Raw genomic sequence first — 18,490 nt, 5'->3', positions numbered from 1 at the left:
GAAGTTAGCTAGTATCTTATCAGGTCAGGATGTTGTTCTATGAGCTGAGTGATGTGTGGGAATAAATTGGAGCACGCGTCGCGTAAAGTGATTTAAATGCCGTTGAGAGAGCGGAAATTTCCGACCTCAGAGCATCGACGGATCGGCAATATGAGCATTGCGTTCTTTTAGATCTCAATCTTAGAAAACACTGATAAAGGTTAAAGTCCAAATATCTGTAATATAATGATTTAAATTCTATATGCCTGCTCGAGATACAGTATGCAACCCGGAAATCTATGATCAAAGTAGTCGGACTGGTTGATTTCAAACGCCATGGAATTTGGGTATAATAGACAAGCTTGGATATAACTTAATCACCTCTTGCGCGTCTTCTTCTTCTTCTTCTTCTTTTTCTTCTGGTCGTCTCCATTCTCCTTCTCAACCACTACTCGTACCGGCCATTTCTTCAGGTGTTCCTTCTCGAATTCATCTTTATCTCGCCGGTATAAAAGCATTGTAGCTTTTGCATCCTCCACACTAGAATGAGCGCCGCTCTGAATATCCAGACCTAGAAATTCTGAAGCCAACATTTTCAAACGGGGAGAACCGCCTCCAGCAATCTTCCGATACGGTGGGTGTTTGCTAGTGTCTCTAATGTCGCGCTTGGGATGGCTTAGAAGAAGTGCATCCAGGTCATTCCGCAAGGCATGCCCAACGAGTATTCGCCCATCTATAATCTCGGCAACATCTTTTTGAACTTGTTCAAGGGACCGGGCCTCCACCATATGCTTCGGGAGTATGCCGCTCACATGCGTTCGCCAATCCGTGACCATTTCTTTCGGCCGTACAAAGGAGTCATACACTTGTTCGCCATTGAAGTTGACAATACTGACACGCGCAAGAGCCGAGTCGTTGTCGGGATTAGGGCCGACTCCCACCATCTCGCAGTCCATCGCAACATATTTACCTAGTTCAGCACTAGCACAGGATTAGCAAAGACTTGAAACATAAGATATGGCAGGAAGACAGCAGAGATACTGACGTCGGTGACCGGCCCTCATTGACCTTTGCAATCTTCACTTCAGGTCGCGGCGCAATCGAGGTAGTAGAATTCTTCCGAGAGATGGATTTCACAACGGTTTCCTGGACGACATCCTTGCCTCCATCAGCAGCGCTGTCGGCCATCCTCTTCCTCTTTTTCGATACACGAGATTGTTCAAGTTTGGTTTTCCCTTCGACTGTCTCCGTTTTTCGCTTCTTTAACAAACCATTTTGGCCTTCCCGATCAGATATCTTGCGTTTTGTAGAGCTGGAGGCGGGATTCTTTTTCAGCGTCTCCTGGAGTTTCTTCCAATTGCTGGAAAGGTTTCTGGCGTCCATTCCAATGGCCGGGTGGATCTTATTGCATTGTGCTCTGATTCTGGATATGCGATGTGAGGAGACAAGAAAGATATTTGATGCGGAGGAGCAGCTTTCCACCGATAAATTGCGCTAAAGTTAAAATTTCGGACGGCCCACTCGGGGGTCTCGAACACTTTCCGTTCCTCTATGCTTTTAGCTGGCCACAATGTACATCTGCTGAGCTTACGCGGAGTAGGCCTTTATTTACCCCCTTGTGACACGGATTACAGGGAGATGGACCATTTCAATAACTACATAAAAGCTTCAGTTTATACCATATAAGGAGCTTTACTGTCCGATGCAGGGTATCAGAAAACATAAGAACTTTTTGTATCCAACAACGCCTCATTATACAATAGAAGCCTATGTGAAAAGAAATCACGATGACAACACAAGGGGAATCTATTTACAGGCCTGGAACCTTGAAATCCTTGTAACCCCATTTCTCCGTCAGCTTTCTCTTTGCCTTCTTGGGTTGTGAAACCGGCTTTCGAGATTCCAACTTTCCTTGAACGATTAACGTCCGGAATCGGTCATCGAGCAGATTTCCTTCTGGCTTAAGCAAGCGCAGCGAGTCCTGCAGTTCATCTGGTAGAACAACCTCCAATTTTTGGTCGGGTGCGCTGGTGTGAGGTCAGTAAATGAATAAGATACAAGTAGGACTGGGGAAACATACTATGTCCTTCCACCCAAGGGCTTTCGCCGCAAAACAGTATCATCACCTTCTCCCTCAGAGTCGGAAGACTCAGCTCGCTCAAGCTCCTGCTGCTTCATTTTCTCAGCAATAGATTCTGCCTGCTCAACCTGGTCTTCCTTCTTCTTCATCTGAGCCTCCCATTTTGCTTGCCTCTCAGCCTCCTTACGTCGGTTGATCTTGTTTCTTTGCGCTTTCGTCTTTCTCTCTGGACGCTTCTTCTTCAGCCAATCTGGGGTCTCGTACTCGCTTTCGAACCCTTCCCAGGCACTTTCATCGTCCGACTTAACCTCGCCGTCGTCATCCTTGGCCTCGGCAACCAGACGCTGTCTTTCTTCTTCTTTACGTTCGTCCTCCAGGCGCTTTTTCTCTGCCTCTACCTCCTTGGCTCCTTGTTCCTGTAGAAGACTATCCCAGTCCTCAAAGGTTGGATTATAACTTGTGCCAGCGTTCGGTGTGCGGACAGCGGGGATCGCTTTTCCATTTGCAGCAAGTGAAATCGGGGCTTCCTTTATCGTTACAGGCGCAACCTTCGGCTTCGGTTTCTCTAGGAAATCAAATTGCGGATCCTCCACAGGTGTTGGGTCTTCAGCATCCGCCCAAGGATCATAGAATTCACCTCCCGCAACCTTCTTGGTGGGCTTTCCCTCTTTAGCGACCTGCTTTAAGCGTAGCCAATCCTTGCGGGTAACCCAGTCGCTCTTGTGTTTCTTAGTCTTCGGTTCCAGAACACCGTCTGTCACTTTGGAGTTGTTGCGTTTGCGAGTGTCTACCGCTGGGATGACCGACCGCTGAGCAATGATTTCTTCAGATTTCAGCGGCTTGTGCTGTTTCTCGAATGCTTTGCGAATTTCTGTTGAACCAGTGGTATCGACGGTGAATAGCTCTTCGGACGGCTTCTCTGCTAGGACACCGCTGTAATATGGAATCAGCTTTAGGGACATTGAGGGAAAGAGACTAAGGCCATATTTACCCTTTGATCTCTTCATCTTTCAACAACCGGAGACCTTCCTGGACCTCCGTCACATCCACATTCTTACGCCACGCCTTTTTGCCCTTACGGGAAGGTTGGCTAAATTGTTTGGGGGCATCTGTGGAAGGAGACATTTTGTAAACCTTACCAGCTAGATTGCAATATTGAACTGTAAGGTGGGAGTCTTTTTCTTTTCCTTTTTTCTTTAGCGCTAGTAGATAATCTGCGACCAAAAATCTGGACCCGCTTACCTAATGCAGTATCGCGGGGCGATTAAATTACATGCTAGTGCGTCTGCCGCGTTAAAGCTCTTCGCGGCTATCGCGGGCGAGTTGAACGCTATTCAAGACTGACTTCTCAGCGACGTGCTTTTCGCCCGCGTCAATTTATCATCGGCACTGATTACTCTAGCCACTAGCCCTGGGGGCTCAGTTCAAGCCATTATCTCTAATCTTGCATACCGATACTTCTCGGGCCTGATTGGTCTGAAGACGGCTGCTGAAACTCAACAGCCATGCCGGTGGTCAAAGGAGGTGTCTGGTAAGAGCTCTTGCGACTTGCAATATGTTTATTGACCAAAGGCTCACATTTATTTAGGACAAATATCGAAGATGAGGTGCTTCGAGCGGCGGTAAGTTAATATGCGCGCGAGACGAGTACAAGGAGGCATGTCGTGTTGCGACCGGACGGTCACTAATAATTGCCATACTACAGGTGTCCAAGTATGGTCTCAACCAGTGGGCGCGAGTATCCTCACTGCTAGCTAGAAAAACCCCAAAGCAATGCAAGGCTCGATGGGTGGAGTGGTTGGATCCCGGCATCCGGAAGGTCGAGTGGTCAAGGGAGGAGGATGAGAAACTACTGCATTTGGCCAAGTTGATGCCCACTCAGTGGCGTACTATTGCACCGATTGTTGGACGCACAGCTACTCAATGCCTCGAGCGCTACCAGAAATTGTTGGACGAGGCGGAAGCTCGTGAAAACGATGAGCTTGGCCTAGGCGGTCCCGAGGGTGGGGAGACCGCTGCACCAAGTGCGGACGATGTGAGACGGTTACGGTATGCTAATATATACTTATGCTGTGGGTTTCTTCTCGCTAACTTTAACTAGCCCCGGCGAATTAGATCCCGACCCTGAATCGAAGCCCGCTCGCCCAGATACAATTGACCTTGACGAAGATGAGAAGGAGATGCTGAGTGAAGCCAGAGCTCGTTTGGCGAACACACAAGGAAAGAAAGCAAAGCGAAAGGCTAGAGAACGACAACTGGAAGAATCTCGGAGACTTGCAGTGCTTCAGAAGCGTCGTGAACTCAAAAATGCTGGTATCAACATCAAGGTTGTCACCCGAAAGAAGGGTGAGATGGATTACAATGCCGATATCCCTTTCGAAAAGCCGGCAGCCCCTGGTTTCTACGATACAATGGAGGAAGAAGCTAGGAATGAGAGGCAGCGCGAAATGTTCGACCCCCGTAAGCAACAGCTTGCCAACAAGCGCAAAGGAGACCAAGACGAGGAGGCGGAGCGCAAGAAGAGGAAAAATGATAAGAACAGCAACTCTGCTGCTTCGGCAGCAGCAGCAAGAGCTGGTCAAATGCAGAAGATCCGCGAGGCGGAGCAGAGTAGCAAAAGAAGAGCCCTTGTCTTACCAAGCCCTCAGGTTAGTGAAAGTGAAATGGAGGATATCATCAAGATGGGTATGGCAGGTGATAAGGCCAGCAAAATGGCTGGGGATGAAGAAATGACACGAGGCTTGCTTGGAAATTATTCGGCAATTGTTGGCGGGACACCGATCAGGACCCCTCGCGCTGCGCCGGAGGAAGATCATATCGCCAATGAGATTAAGAACATCAGAGCCCTTACTGAAACCCAATCGTCATTGCTGGGAGGAGAGAACACACCTTTGCACGAGGGAGGATCTTCTACTGGTTTTGATGGTATTGCACCACGGCGCCAGGAGATTGTCACACCGAACCCTATGGCTACGCCTTTCCGACAGGCGAATGGTGGTGTCGGTGCGACACCTATGCGAGGAGGTGTTGGCCCGGGGGCGACTCCTCTGCGAACCCCCCGTGACCATTTCTCCTTGAATCAGATGGAAGGGGGACAGCTTGTCGGGAGCACTCCAAAGGAGATCAAGATGCACGAGAATTTTATACGCCAAAGCATCCGCAGCAAGCTTTCCGCGCTGCCAAAACCAAAAGAAACCGAATGGGAACTGGAAGAACTTCCTTCAGAGTCTACAGAGCCAACCGCCAGTGAGGAATATGTGGAAGAGGACATGGCAGAGCGTGATAGGAGGGAAAGAGAGGCGCGAGAGAAGGCAGCCCAGGCTGAATTAAAGCGTCAATCACAAGTCTATCAGCGATCACTCCCCCGTCCAAGTGTTCTAGATATAGACGTGCTGGTTGAACGTGCGTCGCAAGTGACGGATCCGATTGCCGGCATGATCTCCAAAGAGGCTGCTTTGCTGATTGCTCACGATGCCCGAAAGTTCCCCGTTCCTAGTGCTAAGGTAGAGGGCAAATCACGGAAAGTGGAACGGTTTGATGACGCGTTGATAGAAGCAGCCCGTACTGCTATTGCCACCGAAGCCAATTCTAGTGAAAAGAAACCAGAGTGGACAGAAGACTTCGATGCTCAGTGGACAACTGCACATTCGAAGGCTCTTCCAGGTCTCTCCAGTTATGCCGACGACGGAGAGGACGATTACCAACAAGAGCAACGTATGATTGGTGTTTTTGACAATGTGCAAGCCTCTCTTCTTGCCACGGCCGAGAGAGGAAACAAACTTGAGAAGAAGCTTGCGCTACATTACGGTGGATATCAAAACCGGGCGAAGATGCTACGGACTAAGATACTTGAAGCCAGCGCTGCTTTGGAGACGTCAAAGGATGAGCTAGATGCATTCCGTAACCTACAGATTTCCGAGGAGGCGGCCATTTCCACGAGGCTAGAGAAGCTGCGGGACGATGTGGCTTTTGTCATGAGAAGAGAGCGTGAAGCTCAAGAAGTATACCGGACCCGAAAAGAGGAGCTTGATGAGCTCGTTGCAGGGACAGGGGGAATGGTTAACGGATGGCATTGACGCTGAAACTAAGAGGTTAGTACCCGAATCCTGTACTTCAAAATGTAATCCAATTATGCCTTCTTACACGTTTGCTGCGAGTCTTCATACATGGCGTGTCTATCGGGTTTTACTGGAATGTGCTTTCATACTGTCTTTTTTTGCGGTAGCTCTATTGTTGATGCAAGCCTATTTACTAAGGGGATACTCAACACAAACGAAATGAAATGTAAAGGCAGCGTTTGCATGCTCAACTGAGAACGAGGACTATAGTGTGACTGTCACTGTCGCGTTGTAAAAGCTACCAAAAACGGATAACAAGATGACCATGGATTGGGAACCTAAGGCAAACAGCCTGAAAGGCGGTCTCTTCCGAGCATCGCAACGGACAATCCTCCATCCCCTCCAATATCGTTCCCCTTCGTCTGCATCGCATATTCCCTCCACCATCGTATTTCCATCTATAGAAACCCGTTAGACCGATCAGAAATTACTCCCCCGACACGATGGGCGTCAGAGATTCCCATGGGGAGGCAACCGCGACACCGGACCCCGTTGAGAAGGGGTTCGCCACCCTCAACACCGTTCGGTATGTCGCTGAATACACCTGAAGATATTAGTTATAGTGTCTTTGATATCTATTTAATCGGTCGCATCAACTAATCAGAACGATAGGATCGGTGTTAAGGCTATGGTTCAGAAGGTTAGTAGCTATTCAACTCCTTCGATTTTTATATAATCACGTGATCAAACCATATATTGAACTATATACTGACGTATCTTGGTAGGATGGAGAATTGAGAAAAGCCGAGATTTTGTCCATTAGACAGCGCAAAGATGGCCCAAGCTTTTAGTACGTTTCAGATAGGCATGAAATATATCTACACCAAAGTACTAATTAAACTTCAGTGTCCATTACGTCGATTTCAACAAGCGTCTCGACGGTAAGTTTGGCATCAATATCTATATTGCAAAATCATGCTGACACGATTATAGAGTGGATTGATTCCGCAAGGATTGATTTATCCCACGAGGTTGAATGGCCACAGCCTGAGAAACCAGAGAAGAAGAAAGCAGGTCCTGGTAACAAAGTGCCAAGCAAGAATGCTCAGAAGCGTGCAAGAGCTGGAAGCCGCGAGGTTTCGGCAACCCCAGATCTTTTGACGGGCAAGAATACCAATGTTGGCAAAGCACAGCGTCCGTCTAAGGCTGGCGGGAAGGAAAACCGTGATGAGACGCCTGCAAATTTGTCAGTCCTAGATTCAGAAGCTATTTCTGCAGATGTGACCCCTAAGCCCGAATCCGAAGATGTTGATATGATTGGCGTCAGCTTCACGGATACCAAGGAGGAGCATGAGCAAGGTAAAATGTCACGCGAAGAGGAAATCGAACGGCTGCGTACAAGCGGGAGTATGACCCAAAATCCTACGGAAATTCATCGCGTGCGTAACCTGAATCGTCTACAAATGGGCAAGTTTGATATTGAGCCCTGGTACTTCTCTCCTTATCCTGCCTCGTTTTCAGATGTCGATATGGTCTACATTGATGAATTTTGCTTGAGTTATTTCGACAACAAACGCGCTTTCGAGCGTCACCGTGCGAAATGCACCCTTGTGCACCCACCTGGAAACGAGATCTACCGTGATGACCATATATCATTTTTTGAAGTGGACGGTCGACGCCAGCGCACCTGGTGCCGCAATCTTTGCCTTCTTAGCAAGCTCTTCCTTGACCATAAAACACTTTACTACGACGTCGACCCTTTCCTATTCTACTGCATGGCCACTCGAGATGAAACCGGTTGCCATCTGGTGGGCTATTTCTCCAAAGAAAAAGATTCCGCAGAAGGCTATAACCTTGCTTGCATCTTGACTTTGCCACAATACCAGCGTCTCGGCTACGGACGACTGCTTATCTCCTTTAGCTATGAGCTCAGCAAGCGAGAAGGAAAGCTCGGTTCTCCAGAAAAGCCCCTCAGTGACCTGGGTTTGCTAAGTTACCGGCAATACTGGCGAGAAACACTCGTGGAATTACTCATAGAGCCGGATCGAGAGTCCATGAGTGAGAACGAGCTTGCTGTGCTAACATCGATGACCGAGAAGGATGTACATGAGACACTGGTTGTGTTCAACATGCTTAGATACCACGTACGTTACTAGGTCCTATCCTTCACCCCGTATGCTCGGAAGAAATAGCTAACTAGTTGTTACAGAAAGGAAACTGGGTTATTGTCCTCACGGACCAAGTCGTTGAACAACACAATAAGCGTCTTGAGAAAGAGAAAATCAAAGGGTCGCGCAAAATCGACCCTGCTCGTTTACAATGGAAGCCTCCAGTCTTCACAGCTTCAAGCCGAACATGGAATTGGTGAGGCGCAAAAAAGCCCGATTGAAAAATATCTATACATAACGAAGCTTTTTTTCTTTTTTCTCTTTCTTTCTTTAGCCCTAAATTTGTACATAATTCACCTCCCTGGTGTCGGGCATTTGTATGATATCATTAGCGTGGGTTTGGTCACTGTCTGTTTTTGGGGAGATGGCTGGTATGGATTGGAGGTCATTTAATAATGTCGAGGACTAGATGATATTATAAATCTACCTAAGCGATCAACCATATGCGGAGTTCGCTCGAATACCTCTTTCTATATCAAGCAACGAGAAAAGAGCCGATGAACAAAAGAGCGTATCTTATACCGTCTACAATGCCGAAAAAAATTCCTAGAGATGTAAACGAAAAATTTAATAGCCTGGCACGATGCTAGATACATGCATATCGAGTCTCAAGGCAGAGCTTCGTACTTCTGTCCCTAGCCTGTCCTTGGCTTCTAACCACGAGAGCAAGGAATACACGGGCTTTGCTTCAAGTGCCAAAGTCTCCTGTATGAGATGTATAGGTAGGTATAGTAGAGCCCGAAACAGGATATCGAAGACAAGCGGAGGAGCAAAACGGGAGTCAGTACATGTCAAACCGCACAGAGCCTGGTCATGGGACACGAGGGAGTAAAGAAAGGTGGCTAAGGGGAAGTGGAATGAGAAGAAAGTATGACAGACTCAAACATCTGAATTTCTCTCATACGGACAGTGGGATAAGTCACAGGACTGGCGTTTTGTATGCGGAAGGAAAGGAATTCCCATCCCACTCAATATGGCGATGTTACTCGGGGCCAGTGTTGATAAGGTAGGAGGAAAAAAATGTACGGTTAGAAAAGATAAGGACATTAAGAAGAGCACTAGAAATTCAAGGCAAGACCAGACCCGTCAATCCCCTACAGGCGTAGCTCATCAATACCGAAAAAAGACGCTCAACGAATATCGGAAACCTGGCAAAAGCCAATTCAAGGTTGAAACGTAACTCAAAGAACGGGACATTATTCCGCAAGGATACTTTATCACTGCGCTCAACGAGACCCGCTATATGTACGTGGGCCCCAGGAAGCATTGCGCGACTGGTGCCGCGGGGAGCTTGTTTCATTGCTTTGTTGGGAAGATGATTTCTTGGAATTCGAAGCCACAGATCCTTCGCGGGGCTTTGTGCTCTTTCGAGGCTTATAGCTCGAAGTTGGACGCGGCCGGGGGTTCTGGCTTCCTGCCTTCCTCGGGAGGGCCACCGTTTTCGCAATAATTGTACCTGGGAAACGGATTGAAACCCGTAAATTTCCCGAGCCATCTTTATCATGGAAACCAAATGAATAAGGTTCAACGCTATGAACCTGCATTAGCTTCAGGTGCTTAGCTCGTAGTCTCGACTGCGAAGGTGGCGGCGCCGCCTGCCAAGCTGCAGGGGGAGCCCTAGTAGGTACTCGAACAACAGGTAGAGACCCTACTTCACGGTCCTCAAAAATTTCTTCAGTTTCTTCAACCTGCTTAGCAGTTATCTCGCCGTCTCCAATTGCTTGCTCACCATGTTGGGGAAGTGAGACTGAAACTGCGGCGATATGCAATACGTCCAGGGGTTCTTTGGACGCAGACGTCACGGCCAAGGCGGTCTTCCTCTCAGGCACTGTCTTCTTGCCAAATAGGGTGTTAATCTTCTCCTGCCATGAAGTAGCAGTAGAGACAGGAGGGCGGGGCGGCGCAGCAGCCATAGATGCGAAGGTGGGAGGAGGCTGTGGAGGAGCGATGACTTTCGGGGGAAGTTTGACAATGGGCCTTGGTGCAGGCAGGTGTACCAAAGGTTTGCTGGTATTGCCTGTGAACACCGGATGGGTTGACATTTCTTCTGGTGGAGGTGGTGAGGGGCTGCGAATAAAATCGCCTTCCGCACAAGGTGGCTTCTTGTAGTGCTCGGATGCCTGCGGGAAGAATCGTGAACTTCGAGCTGGAACGCTGCCGAGAGGGCGTGAATTGGGCTCTGTAAATGGAAGAGGACCAACAGGATGATCCAACCCTGGGAGAGGATTGGGTGGAATCGGTGCGTTAGTATCTGCTGTTCTAGATATGCCAACGACCTGTCTTTGCCCGGCTTGGTCTCCAGTCCGTACCTGTCGCCAAGTCTCGTTGAAAGTTACTTGTAAAGATGGCCCCTCGCGTGCGGCGTTCATCTCATTGCGAAGTTTATCATTTTCTTCTGCTTCACGCTTGGCAGCAACTGTATGGAAATTGTTCCAAGCAACGGTCCCAGCGACACGGTTGTCATGTTGCCATTGATGTTGCGAACTGGGAGGCCCGATAGGACCAGGGCGGGCGATGGGGTTTAAAGACTCGTATGGGGCTTGTCTAGCTTTAGGGGACGCTATGGGGGATATCGGAGTACTTTCTTGAGGCGAGCGCGAAGGTGTAGAGAACGACTGTGATCCTGGAGCGACAGGCGGCTGATCCAAAACGAGAGGGTTGCGCAGAGGAACATCTCTTCCTGGCGGAAACCCTGGAAGACTCTGTTCAAATATGCCATTACCTAAAGTTTTGTCACTGCTAAGAGGTTTCCAAGGGTTCGCCATGGAAGGAGAGGTCCCAACTAATTTGGCATTGGGAGTCCATGGTGGGTACGAACTAGAGGCATTGAGGCCACCCCTCCACTGGGCTGATTGCTCATCGAGCTTGTTCTCTGACAGTTTTTCAGGCGCTTGTGTTTGAGGGTCACCAGGCTGTTGGAGTCCATTCGTCGCGGTAGTATCAGGTTTAGATTCCCGGGGAGGTGAAGGGGCGCGCCGAGCATTGGCCGTTGGTGAGGACTTTTCGGCAGCTCTTTCCCTCTCCACTAACTTTCTCACAGTGTCGGGATGATGAACCTTCATCATTCCATATTGCTTTGGCTCTCCCGTTGTTCCGGAACCGGGGGTTTGGGAGGGGACAACGACGTGTGAGTAACACCGGGTGAGGGAATAGTGTCAGGCCTACTACCTTCCAAAGTGTCCTTGCGCTGTGGCTTGGGTTTTTCGGGAGGTGGACCAAGGGCTTCGAGCTTTTGCCGGATCCTTTCACGTTTGGCAGCTTCCTCCTTTTCTTCTTGCTCTATTCTTCGCTGCCGAGCTTCCATTCGCTTTTCTTTCATAATACGTTCTTGCATGACAACTGGATCTTCCTGGGGCGCTTGCGGGGTCGCAGCTTGGTTAACAGCATGAGCAACATATGGCTGACTCGTGCCATCAGGTGCACCAGGAGCCCTTTCATGTACGCCGGCTGCACCTCGTGGAGTCCAGGAATGACCGGGGCCACGTCGAGAAGGAGAGGGCTCTCGCAAAGGTGTCTCTTGTTGAGGTACCAAGCCTGGCAACGGCGGCTCCACCATACCGTTCGCCTGCGACCCTCTTCTAGTTTCAAATGACCGTTGGGTTGCGTCGGTCCGGCCAATCGACATCCGACGTGCAAAGCTGCCACTTCCGCCGCTGACATTAGATGAAGTTCGCCGACGTGTCCAATGAATGCCATCCTGTCCACTTGACCTATGTGTCTGAAACGCGGGCGAAGGCTCCGCAGGCCCTGCCTGTTCGCCCGGCGCTGGCCGCTGCAACACGGATGGGGTGCGAAAGCTCTGTTCAGTGCGCCAGGATCCTTTCCTGGTTTCAGATACTGGCTCATAACGACCCGACCGGGAGTTGTATAGCTCACGGGTACCAGATTGCGAGTCTTTCCATGACCGATTGAAATCGTCCGCGGCTATCTCCTTCGGATGAGTAACACCGCTATAACGGTCGACCGGAGGTGGTTCTCTCGACGAAGTATGTACCTGAGGTTGAACTTGCACAGGAGGTATAACAGGAGACATTTTCTCAACTGGGGGCAGAGGAGCCCATGGTGACTTGGCTGGGGGTGGCGCCGGACTTGTAGATAGTGACGGCGACTTCTCGTTAGTACCTTTAGAAGAAATACTTGCGCTCTTTGCCTGTCTTTCCGCATTTGCTCCCAGCCTAAGAACAGTGGGGTTCGGTCCAACCGAAGTCGTAGGCTTTGAGACAAATTTGGTAGTCTCCTTAATAGCGGGAACTTGCTCGGGGCGTGGAGGCGGATAATCGTTCTTGGGTTCCATCGACGGCTTGTTCTCTTGCTTTGTTGCTGCAGTGTGTTCCACTTGGGACAGATTTGTCTTCGTTCCATCAGTCCATTCAATTGTTTCCGGTGCCCAGTCATCTTCATCATCATCAATATCGGCCCACTTTGCTTCTGTTCCACCGCCATCCTCTTGAATACGCGACGTCATGTGGATCCCATACTGCTGCTTAAGCTCTTCGTCTGTCAAGTGTTTCGGTGGAGTCTGCTGGATCGCTGGACACGATTCAAAGTTAGCAGAGACTTCGAGAGTCAATCAATACTGTCTTACGTCGATTCTTATTCCAGACTTGATTTGGGTCAGGCCCACTTCCAGCTAGCCTCGCCGCACTCGTCCCTGTTTTCGATAATGAATCGCGTAGACTGCTAGTGGTTTTCGCGACCAAGCGTGGTCGTGAGCTTTGCAACGGTACACCCAGCGGGGTAGTTGAAGACAACGGAGCTAAGACCGGTTAGACTTCGATTTGGCGTGACACCTTGTAAGGATAAATACCTTTCTCAGCAATCTTAGCTGTCGGAGGCGTTCCTGGAGCTTTAGGTACTGAAAACTTTGCGAAGGAGACTGGCTTGAATGATGTCGGCCTCTTTGTTGAACTTGCACGTGAGTTAAGTCTGCTCTCTGTTCGACTGGCGTCGGATTCTGAGCCGCCTTGGGAAGCCGTATCCTCTCCAATATCGGAACCAGATGCTACTCCATTTAATTCAAGCGCCCTTGTCGCCACTGGCCCAGGCCCTTGCCTTGAATTATCCTATGTCTGATTCAGTAGGGACCTTATAATGCCCGGGTAACCAAGACTCACGGTCGTCGATTGGTCCGTATCCCTCCCAGTAGCATTCTTTTCGCTGTACGTCTCAGATAAACTGGTATCATGTGTGCCTTGTTCGGCGTTCGTGATTGCTTCGAGATGTGTAGTTGTTGCGGTATGTTTGATCTCCCCCACGTCCCCTCCGGCAGGTTTCTTGTCGTTGGTGCTCGCAGGAACGTCGGAAGGCGAAGGCTCGCCGCCCGACAGGGTTTGATTTACCACATCGTGGCTGCTCTGCTCTGCCATAACAATTCTCGAGTCTGTGAGGCCAACAGGTTGCGACATCTGTTAGACAAGCGTTCTGAAACTGTAAACACTGAAACAAGTGGCGACTATAAGGTTGAACTCATGGCTAAACTTGAAGGAACGGTCTGAGAAGTACCTATTGTCAGGTATCGAGAATCGCCACGGTCGAACTATTAGCTCAACTGCCTGAGCCGTGAAAAGCTCCAAACGACCAGGTGGACAGCGGAGAATGTCCTAGGTAGAGAACAAGAGATAAAGCTCGGCGAAACAAGGTCGGGCGGGTGGGAAATTCTAGTGGAAGAGTGAGAGCCAGCAGCCCAGTTATTCCCCAAAGGGAGGTTCAACAGTAAAGTGGTGCTTCTCAGGTTGATGTGATCGGGTGATGGCAGCAGTCATGGACGGATGGGCGGTTCAGGTTGAGACTAAGGGTGGCTGTTTTCGGTTAGCGTGGTACAAGTGAAGTACTCCGTAAAGCAAACCTTTGTGGCTGGACCTGTTGCGGCCGATGTTCACTCACATTCACTTCGTTAGTATGCCGTTGTTTTCTTATTACAGGTACTAGTGATATTGTGAACTATTGAAATAGTGGATATGTTATTTTTTTTTATTTTTATATTCTTTGCCTTCTTCTTCTTCCGGGTTATATTTACTTTCTTCCTTTTCAATCTTAGTTTATTATACTTCTGTCACTAATCCCATTTTATAGCATGACTAACGATCGTTCCATGAAGTAGCGCAAGATATTATTCAATGTTATTTGAGTCATCCTATGTATGACGCCATTTAAATGATCTGGAGACAATGATGAGTCACTACTAACTAGGAATCTGTGAAACATAATAAGCTTGAATGTGTTCTACATTGCCTTCAATCTAGGTCAGCGGTATATACACAAATCTTCCGCGCCCCCTCAAGTCATAGCGAGAAAATTTAGTGGGGGTGGTTCTTGTGGTGACCTAGAAGTGTGTTAGATTCTCGAGGTCTATAGTATGGTATAGAAAGGAAAACATACGGAGGTGGAAGTAGTACTCCATGCTGTAGCCGAGGAGGAGAATGCCACCGATGGCGTGAGCGAGGGCTATATGATTATCAGCGCATGTCATGTAAACTTTTAGGAGCAAGAGTGTCTACTTACGAGCAGCAGAGGGGTTCTTGCCGAAGTAACGAGCCTGGTAGCGGCCAATGAGACCAGTAGGCTTAACTTCAGGGGCCGAGCCACGGGGAAGGCGGGCATAGAAGTTCACAACGCGGTCCATACGGGCAGCATCCTTGGCAGCACCAATCGCCTTTCTAAGTGTCAGTATAATACAGTAACGAGAGGGAGAAACCGTATGCTACGGTGCCCCGAGCCGCATTGAAAAAAGAATTTGTCCCGAGCGGAGCGACTTCAGTGGCTGTCGGGGAGCATGACGGTGGGGGAAGGGGATCTCACATTAGGAGAAGCGATCTAGAGACGAGTCAGTATCCATTGTTCAAAAGATTTCCGTCGGTTCTGTTCTCCTCGCGGGTTCTTCTTACCTTGGGAGGGATCAGGGTCGAAAGACCTCGGCGAGTGATGTAGCTCATCTTGTGTGACTAAGTCGGGTTAGAAAGCTTTCAAATTCACGCCAATAAAGATTAAGATAGACAGTGTCCTATCCTATGGGCATCTCTCTTACCTTGATACGAGCAAGTGGACTGAGATGATGGCTAATGGCAGAGAGAAGGGAAGTGCCAACAGAAAGCGGGTTGTCGGATGAGCGGTTCCTAACGCAGGGAGCCTCATGCTGCGCTAACCGGATTTGGAATCGTCTTTAACGACTGGCAACTTGCCGCATACCTCACTTGACGATTGCACTTCCTCAGCGTCTTGTTCTGTCCAGCCAACGAGGGACACAATTGCCATAATGTCACTTTTCAGAGCAGGAAATCTCGCCTGCTTCCGAGCTGGCAGGCTTGCTGCGCCTATCAATGCTCGTTTCCTTTCCACCAACGCCGGTCGAGGCGACCCTTCCGTGAAAACCAGCCCTGCTGATGCCCCAGCTGTGCCTCCCAAGGACAGCTCATTAATCCGCCAGGAGGGTCCTGCTGAGGCAATGGCTCGCCACCAACCGGATTACGAGGCCACAATTGATCACGGCACCTCGTAAGGGACTCTATATAACGCCAGGAGCGTTTTGGCTGACAGACGTAGGAAATTCTCCCCAGTGCCCAAGCGTGTCATGGATGGAAGCGAGCCCGGTGACACCGTCCCAGCTGCTGTTCTTTCTGGTGCTCCTACTGATCTCCAGGCTCGTACTGTCAGGTATAGATGCAAACTTCTAACACCCATTTCAAACGCTAATTTAGGTCATTCAGGATCTACCGCCCCTCGAAGCCCGCCACGCAATCTGGTACCTGGCACCAGCACAACTGGAGAATGGATTGGGATGTGTTACAGAAGGGCCACCGCTGGGAAAACCCTCTGATGGGCTGGCAATCGTCTGCTGATAATATGCAGGGTACTCATCTGAACTTCAAGTCCAAGGAAGATGCCATTATGTTCGCGCAGAAGCAAGGCTATGAGTATTTTGTTCAGGAGCCAAATGAGCGCAGATTCGTTCCTAAAGCTTATGCGAACAACTTCGTTCACGAACCGAAGAAGATCAAGCACATCAGGACCAAATAATCCATTACATCAAGTGTATCTTGTACATAACTCCGGATTTTTTACTCTTTCGGAATTGTTTTTCAGGTGTTCTATGACTCTTTACCATGCCTCCAAGGCCCATATACCGAAAGCTTGGTTCCCCACGATCCAGGCATTACGGTTCACTGGGCAGGGGAGCACGTACTTATAATTCTTCCTGGGTCGATTTCGGTCAGTGCTCCCAATGATCGAGAAAGCTATCTAGCCAGGTCTGCCCAAGAATTTCATGGCTGCTGGCGTTTCGTACTAGCTCGATTGAAGAACGCCATTCGCTTTACCTATAAACATAGCAAGGAAGCTCGTTAGCGTCAAGCGAGTCTTCAGCACCTCGTTATTTTTGGGTGTTTCTTTTTTTATGTTCTTCCGTGAAGATCTGCGAATGTCGTAGTATGTGTGCATATAACTGCCTCATAAGGTAGACTATATTGATTTACCCAATGCAAGCCTCTTACAAGAATGTCCGAAATACTTATGTACAAATTACACTCTCCTCGTAAGCATTACAACAGGCGGCATTTAACTATATCAAACATGTGAACTATGATCATTCTCGTGAACTAAAAAAATTTAGTCCCTTGTGACTATAATTATCTCAAGTTGTATGTTTACAAGTCCATAATGACCGAGTCAAAGGAAGGGCACACATTATTTATATAGTAGTCTTCTCTTAGAAACTATACAAAGCTAGGGTAAGTTTTCAAGTTCCATATCGATGATCTACAAACCCTAGGCTGCAAAAAGTATTTGCTTAGAATTCCGGGAAACAATGAAACTCTTGCAAGTTCCGGTACTAAGCGTCAAGATAGAAACGATCTCGAAGTAACCTTTCCCTTTTTTTTTTTCAGGTCTAGTTGCGGCCGGACAACCCCGCCACCCCACCTAAAATTTATTATCTGGTGAAGATAAGATCGAAAATTTACATATACTCACTCAGTGATTTAATACTTTCCTCTGCTCCCGGACTACCTCAAAAACACACAGACTACATATATAATGGCTTCTACTGCAGTTGACCACCCTGAGGGAGTGGATGAGACCATCCTGACTCTTCGCAAAGTTCTTGTCAATGAATCTGAGCCGCTTGCTCGCCGATTCCGTGCCCTGTTCTCCCTGAAGTACATTGCTTGTTTGCAACCGACGACCGAGAAGACGCTGCCTGCGATCCAGGCCATCGCAGCGGGATTTACATCGTCCTCGGCTTTGCTGAAGCATGAGCTCGCATACTGCTTGGGTCAGACTCGTAATCCAGATGCAGTCTCGTACTTGCTGGAAGTGGTTAAGAACACTGAACAAGATGCAATGTGTCGCCATGAAGCCGCAGAGGGTCTCGGTGCTCTGGGGTTTGACACCAGCCTGGATGTCTTGAAAGCTTTGCGGGATGATGAGAAAGAAGAGGATGTCATTAGAGAGACATGTGATATCGCCGTTGACAGAATTCTCTGGGAGAATTCGGAAGAGAGGAAGAGTGAGAAACTGAAGCCTAGGTACTACAACCGTTTCAATGCCCCTATCTCCGCAAACCTTTTTTGGGGAAATTCTTCTAATTGTATTCTTTTCTTCAATGCAGTGATTTTACCTCGATTGACCCAGCTCCACCACTCCCAATGGCATCCAGCCAGCCTTCCATTTCCGACTTGGAAAAAACATTGCTCGACACAAAGCTCCCTTTGTTCCAAAGATACCGCGCTATGTTTGCCCTGCGCGACCTTGCCTCGCCCCCCGATCTTCCTACAGCTGTCGAAGCTGTTGAAGCATTGGCTAAAGGACTCAAGGATCCGTCTGCTCTCTTCCGCCATGAAGTTGCCTTTGTGTTCGGTCAGCTCTGCCACCCGGCGTCTGTCCCTAGTCTCACAGAAACACTCAGCGACCAGAACGAAATGGGTATGGTAAGACACGAGGCTGCTGAGGCACTTGGTAGCCTGGGTGATGTTGAAGGTGTGGAGGCCACCCTAAAGAAGTTCCTGAACGACCCAGAGCAGGTGGTGAGAGACAGCATTATTGTGGCTCTAGATATGGCGGAGTATGAGAAGAACGGGGAGATGGAGTATGCGTTGGTGCCGGATTCAGCAGCCCCGGCTGCTGTATCTGCTGCTTGATAAATTTTCGGCAAACTAAGAAAGATTACAGTGGCTTAATTGATACTCGCTTCATAGATGTACAGCCGTGAACCC

At 49.0% G+C, this 18,490-nt stretch overlaps 7 protein-coding genes across 7 annotated transcripts; 4 read left to right on the top strand and 3 right to left on the bottom strand.

Annotated features, from left to right (window-relative positions):
* Positions 1 to 356: 356 nt before the first annotated feature.
* On the bottom strand, positions 357 to 3,184 carry ABOM_005304 (uncharacterized protein; the record flags this gene model as incomplete). Its single annotated transcript, XM_022532433.1, has 5 exons — positions 357 to 960; positions 1,025 to 1,402; positions 1,794 to 2,006; positions 2,060 to 2,992; positions 3,051 to 3,184. The coding sequence occupies 5 exons, from the start codon at positions 3,182 to 3,184 to the stop codon at positions 357 to 359; spliced, it is 2,262 nt and encodes a 753-aa protein (XP_022389966.1).
* Positions 3,185 to 3,564: 380 nt separating this feature from the next.
* Positions 3,565 to 6,135, top strand: cef1 (putative cell division control protein (Cdc5); the record flags this gene model as incomplete). The annotated part of the gene is made up of 4 exons (XM_022532432.1): positions 3,565 to 3,590; positions 3,648 to 3,681; positions 3,765 to 4,108; positions 4,161 to 6,135. The coding sequence occupies 4 exons, from the start codon at positions 3,565 to 3,567 to the stop codon at positions 6,133 to 6,135; spliced, it is 2,379 nt and encodes a 792-aa protein (XP_022389959.1).
* Positions 6,136 to 6,620: 485 nt separating this feature from the next.
* Positions 6,621 to 8,485, top strand: ABOM_005302 (NuA4 histone acetyltransferase complex catalytic subunit ESA1; the record flags this gene model as incomplete). Its single annotated transcript, XM_022532431.1, has 6 exons — positions 6,621 to 6,703; positions 6,790 to 6,817; positions 6,903 to 6,967; positions 7,024 to 7,058; positions 7,111 to 8,261; positions 8,327 to 8,485. 6 exons carry the CDS (start codon positions 6,621 to 6,623, stop codon positions 8,483 to 8,485), a joined length of 1,521 nt encoding a protein of 506 aa, XP_022389960.1.
* A 1,026-nt stretch (positions 8,486 to 9,511) lies between these two features.
* Positions 9,512 to 13,690, bottom strand: ABOM_005301 (uncharacterized protein; the record flags this gene model as incomplete). The annotated part of the gene is made up of 5 exons (XM_022532430.1): positions 9,512 to 11,314; positions 11,386 to 12,815; positions 12,871 to 13,041; positions 13,093 to 13,348; positions 13,400 to 13,690. 5 exons carry the CDS (start codon positions 13,688 to 13,690, stop codon positions 9,512 to 9,514), a joined length of 3,951 nt encoding a protein of 1,316 aa, XP_022389961.1.
* Positions 13,691 to 14,581: 891 nt separating this feature from the next.
* On the bottom strand, positions 14,582 to 15,217 carry ABOM_005300 (F1F0 ATP synthase subunit f; the record flags this gene model as incomplete). Its single annotated transcript, XM_022532429.1, has 5 exons — positions 14,582 to 14,607; positions 14,664 to 14,729; positions 14,787 to 14,937; positions 15,084 to 15,098; positions 15,170 to 15,217. The coding sequence occupies 5 exons, from the start codon at positions 15,215 to 15,217 to the stop codon at positions 14,582 to 14,584; spliced, it is 306 nt and encodes a 101-aa protein (XP_022389962.1).
* Positions 15,218 to 15,537: 320 nt separating this feature from the next.
* On the top strand, positions 15,538 to 16,298 carry ABOM_005299 (ETC complex I subunit; the record flags this gene model as incomplete). Its single annotated transcript, XM_022532428.1, has 3 exons — positions 15,538 to 15,776; positions 15,825 to 15,935; positions 15,989 to 16,298. 3 exons carry the CDS (start codon positions 15,538 to 15,540, stop codon positions 16,296 to 16,298), a joined length of 660 nt encoding a protein of 219 aa, XP_022390009.1.
* Positions 16,299 to 17,312: 1,014 nt separating this feature from the next.
* ABOM_005298 (deoxyhypusine monooxygenase) lies at positions 17,313 to 18,415 on the top strand (the record flags this gene model as incomplete). Its single annotated transcript, XM_022532427.1, has 2 exons — positions 17,313 to 17,803; positions 17,887 to 18,415. 2 exons carry the CDS (start codon positions 17,313 to 17,315, stop codon positions 18,413 to 18,415), a joined length of 1,020 nt encoding a protein of 339 aa, XP_022390010.1.
* Positions 18,416 to 18,490: the final 75 nt, after the last annotated feature.

Source organism: Aspergillus bombycis, assembly GCF_001792695.1.
Source record: "Aspergillus bombycis strain NRRL26010 chromosome Unknown contig00033, whole genome shotgun sequence".
Lineage (NCBI taxonomy): Eukaryota > Fungi > Ascomycota > Eurotiomycetes > Eurotiales > Aspergillaceae > Aspergillus > Aspergillus bombycis.
Note: the sequence above shows the minus strand (reverse complement) of the source record. Positions and strands in the feature narration are given on the sequence as shown.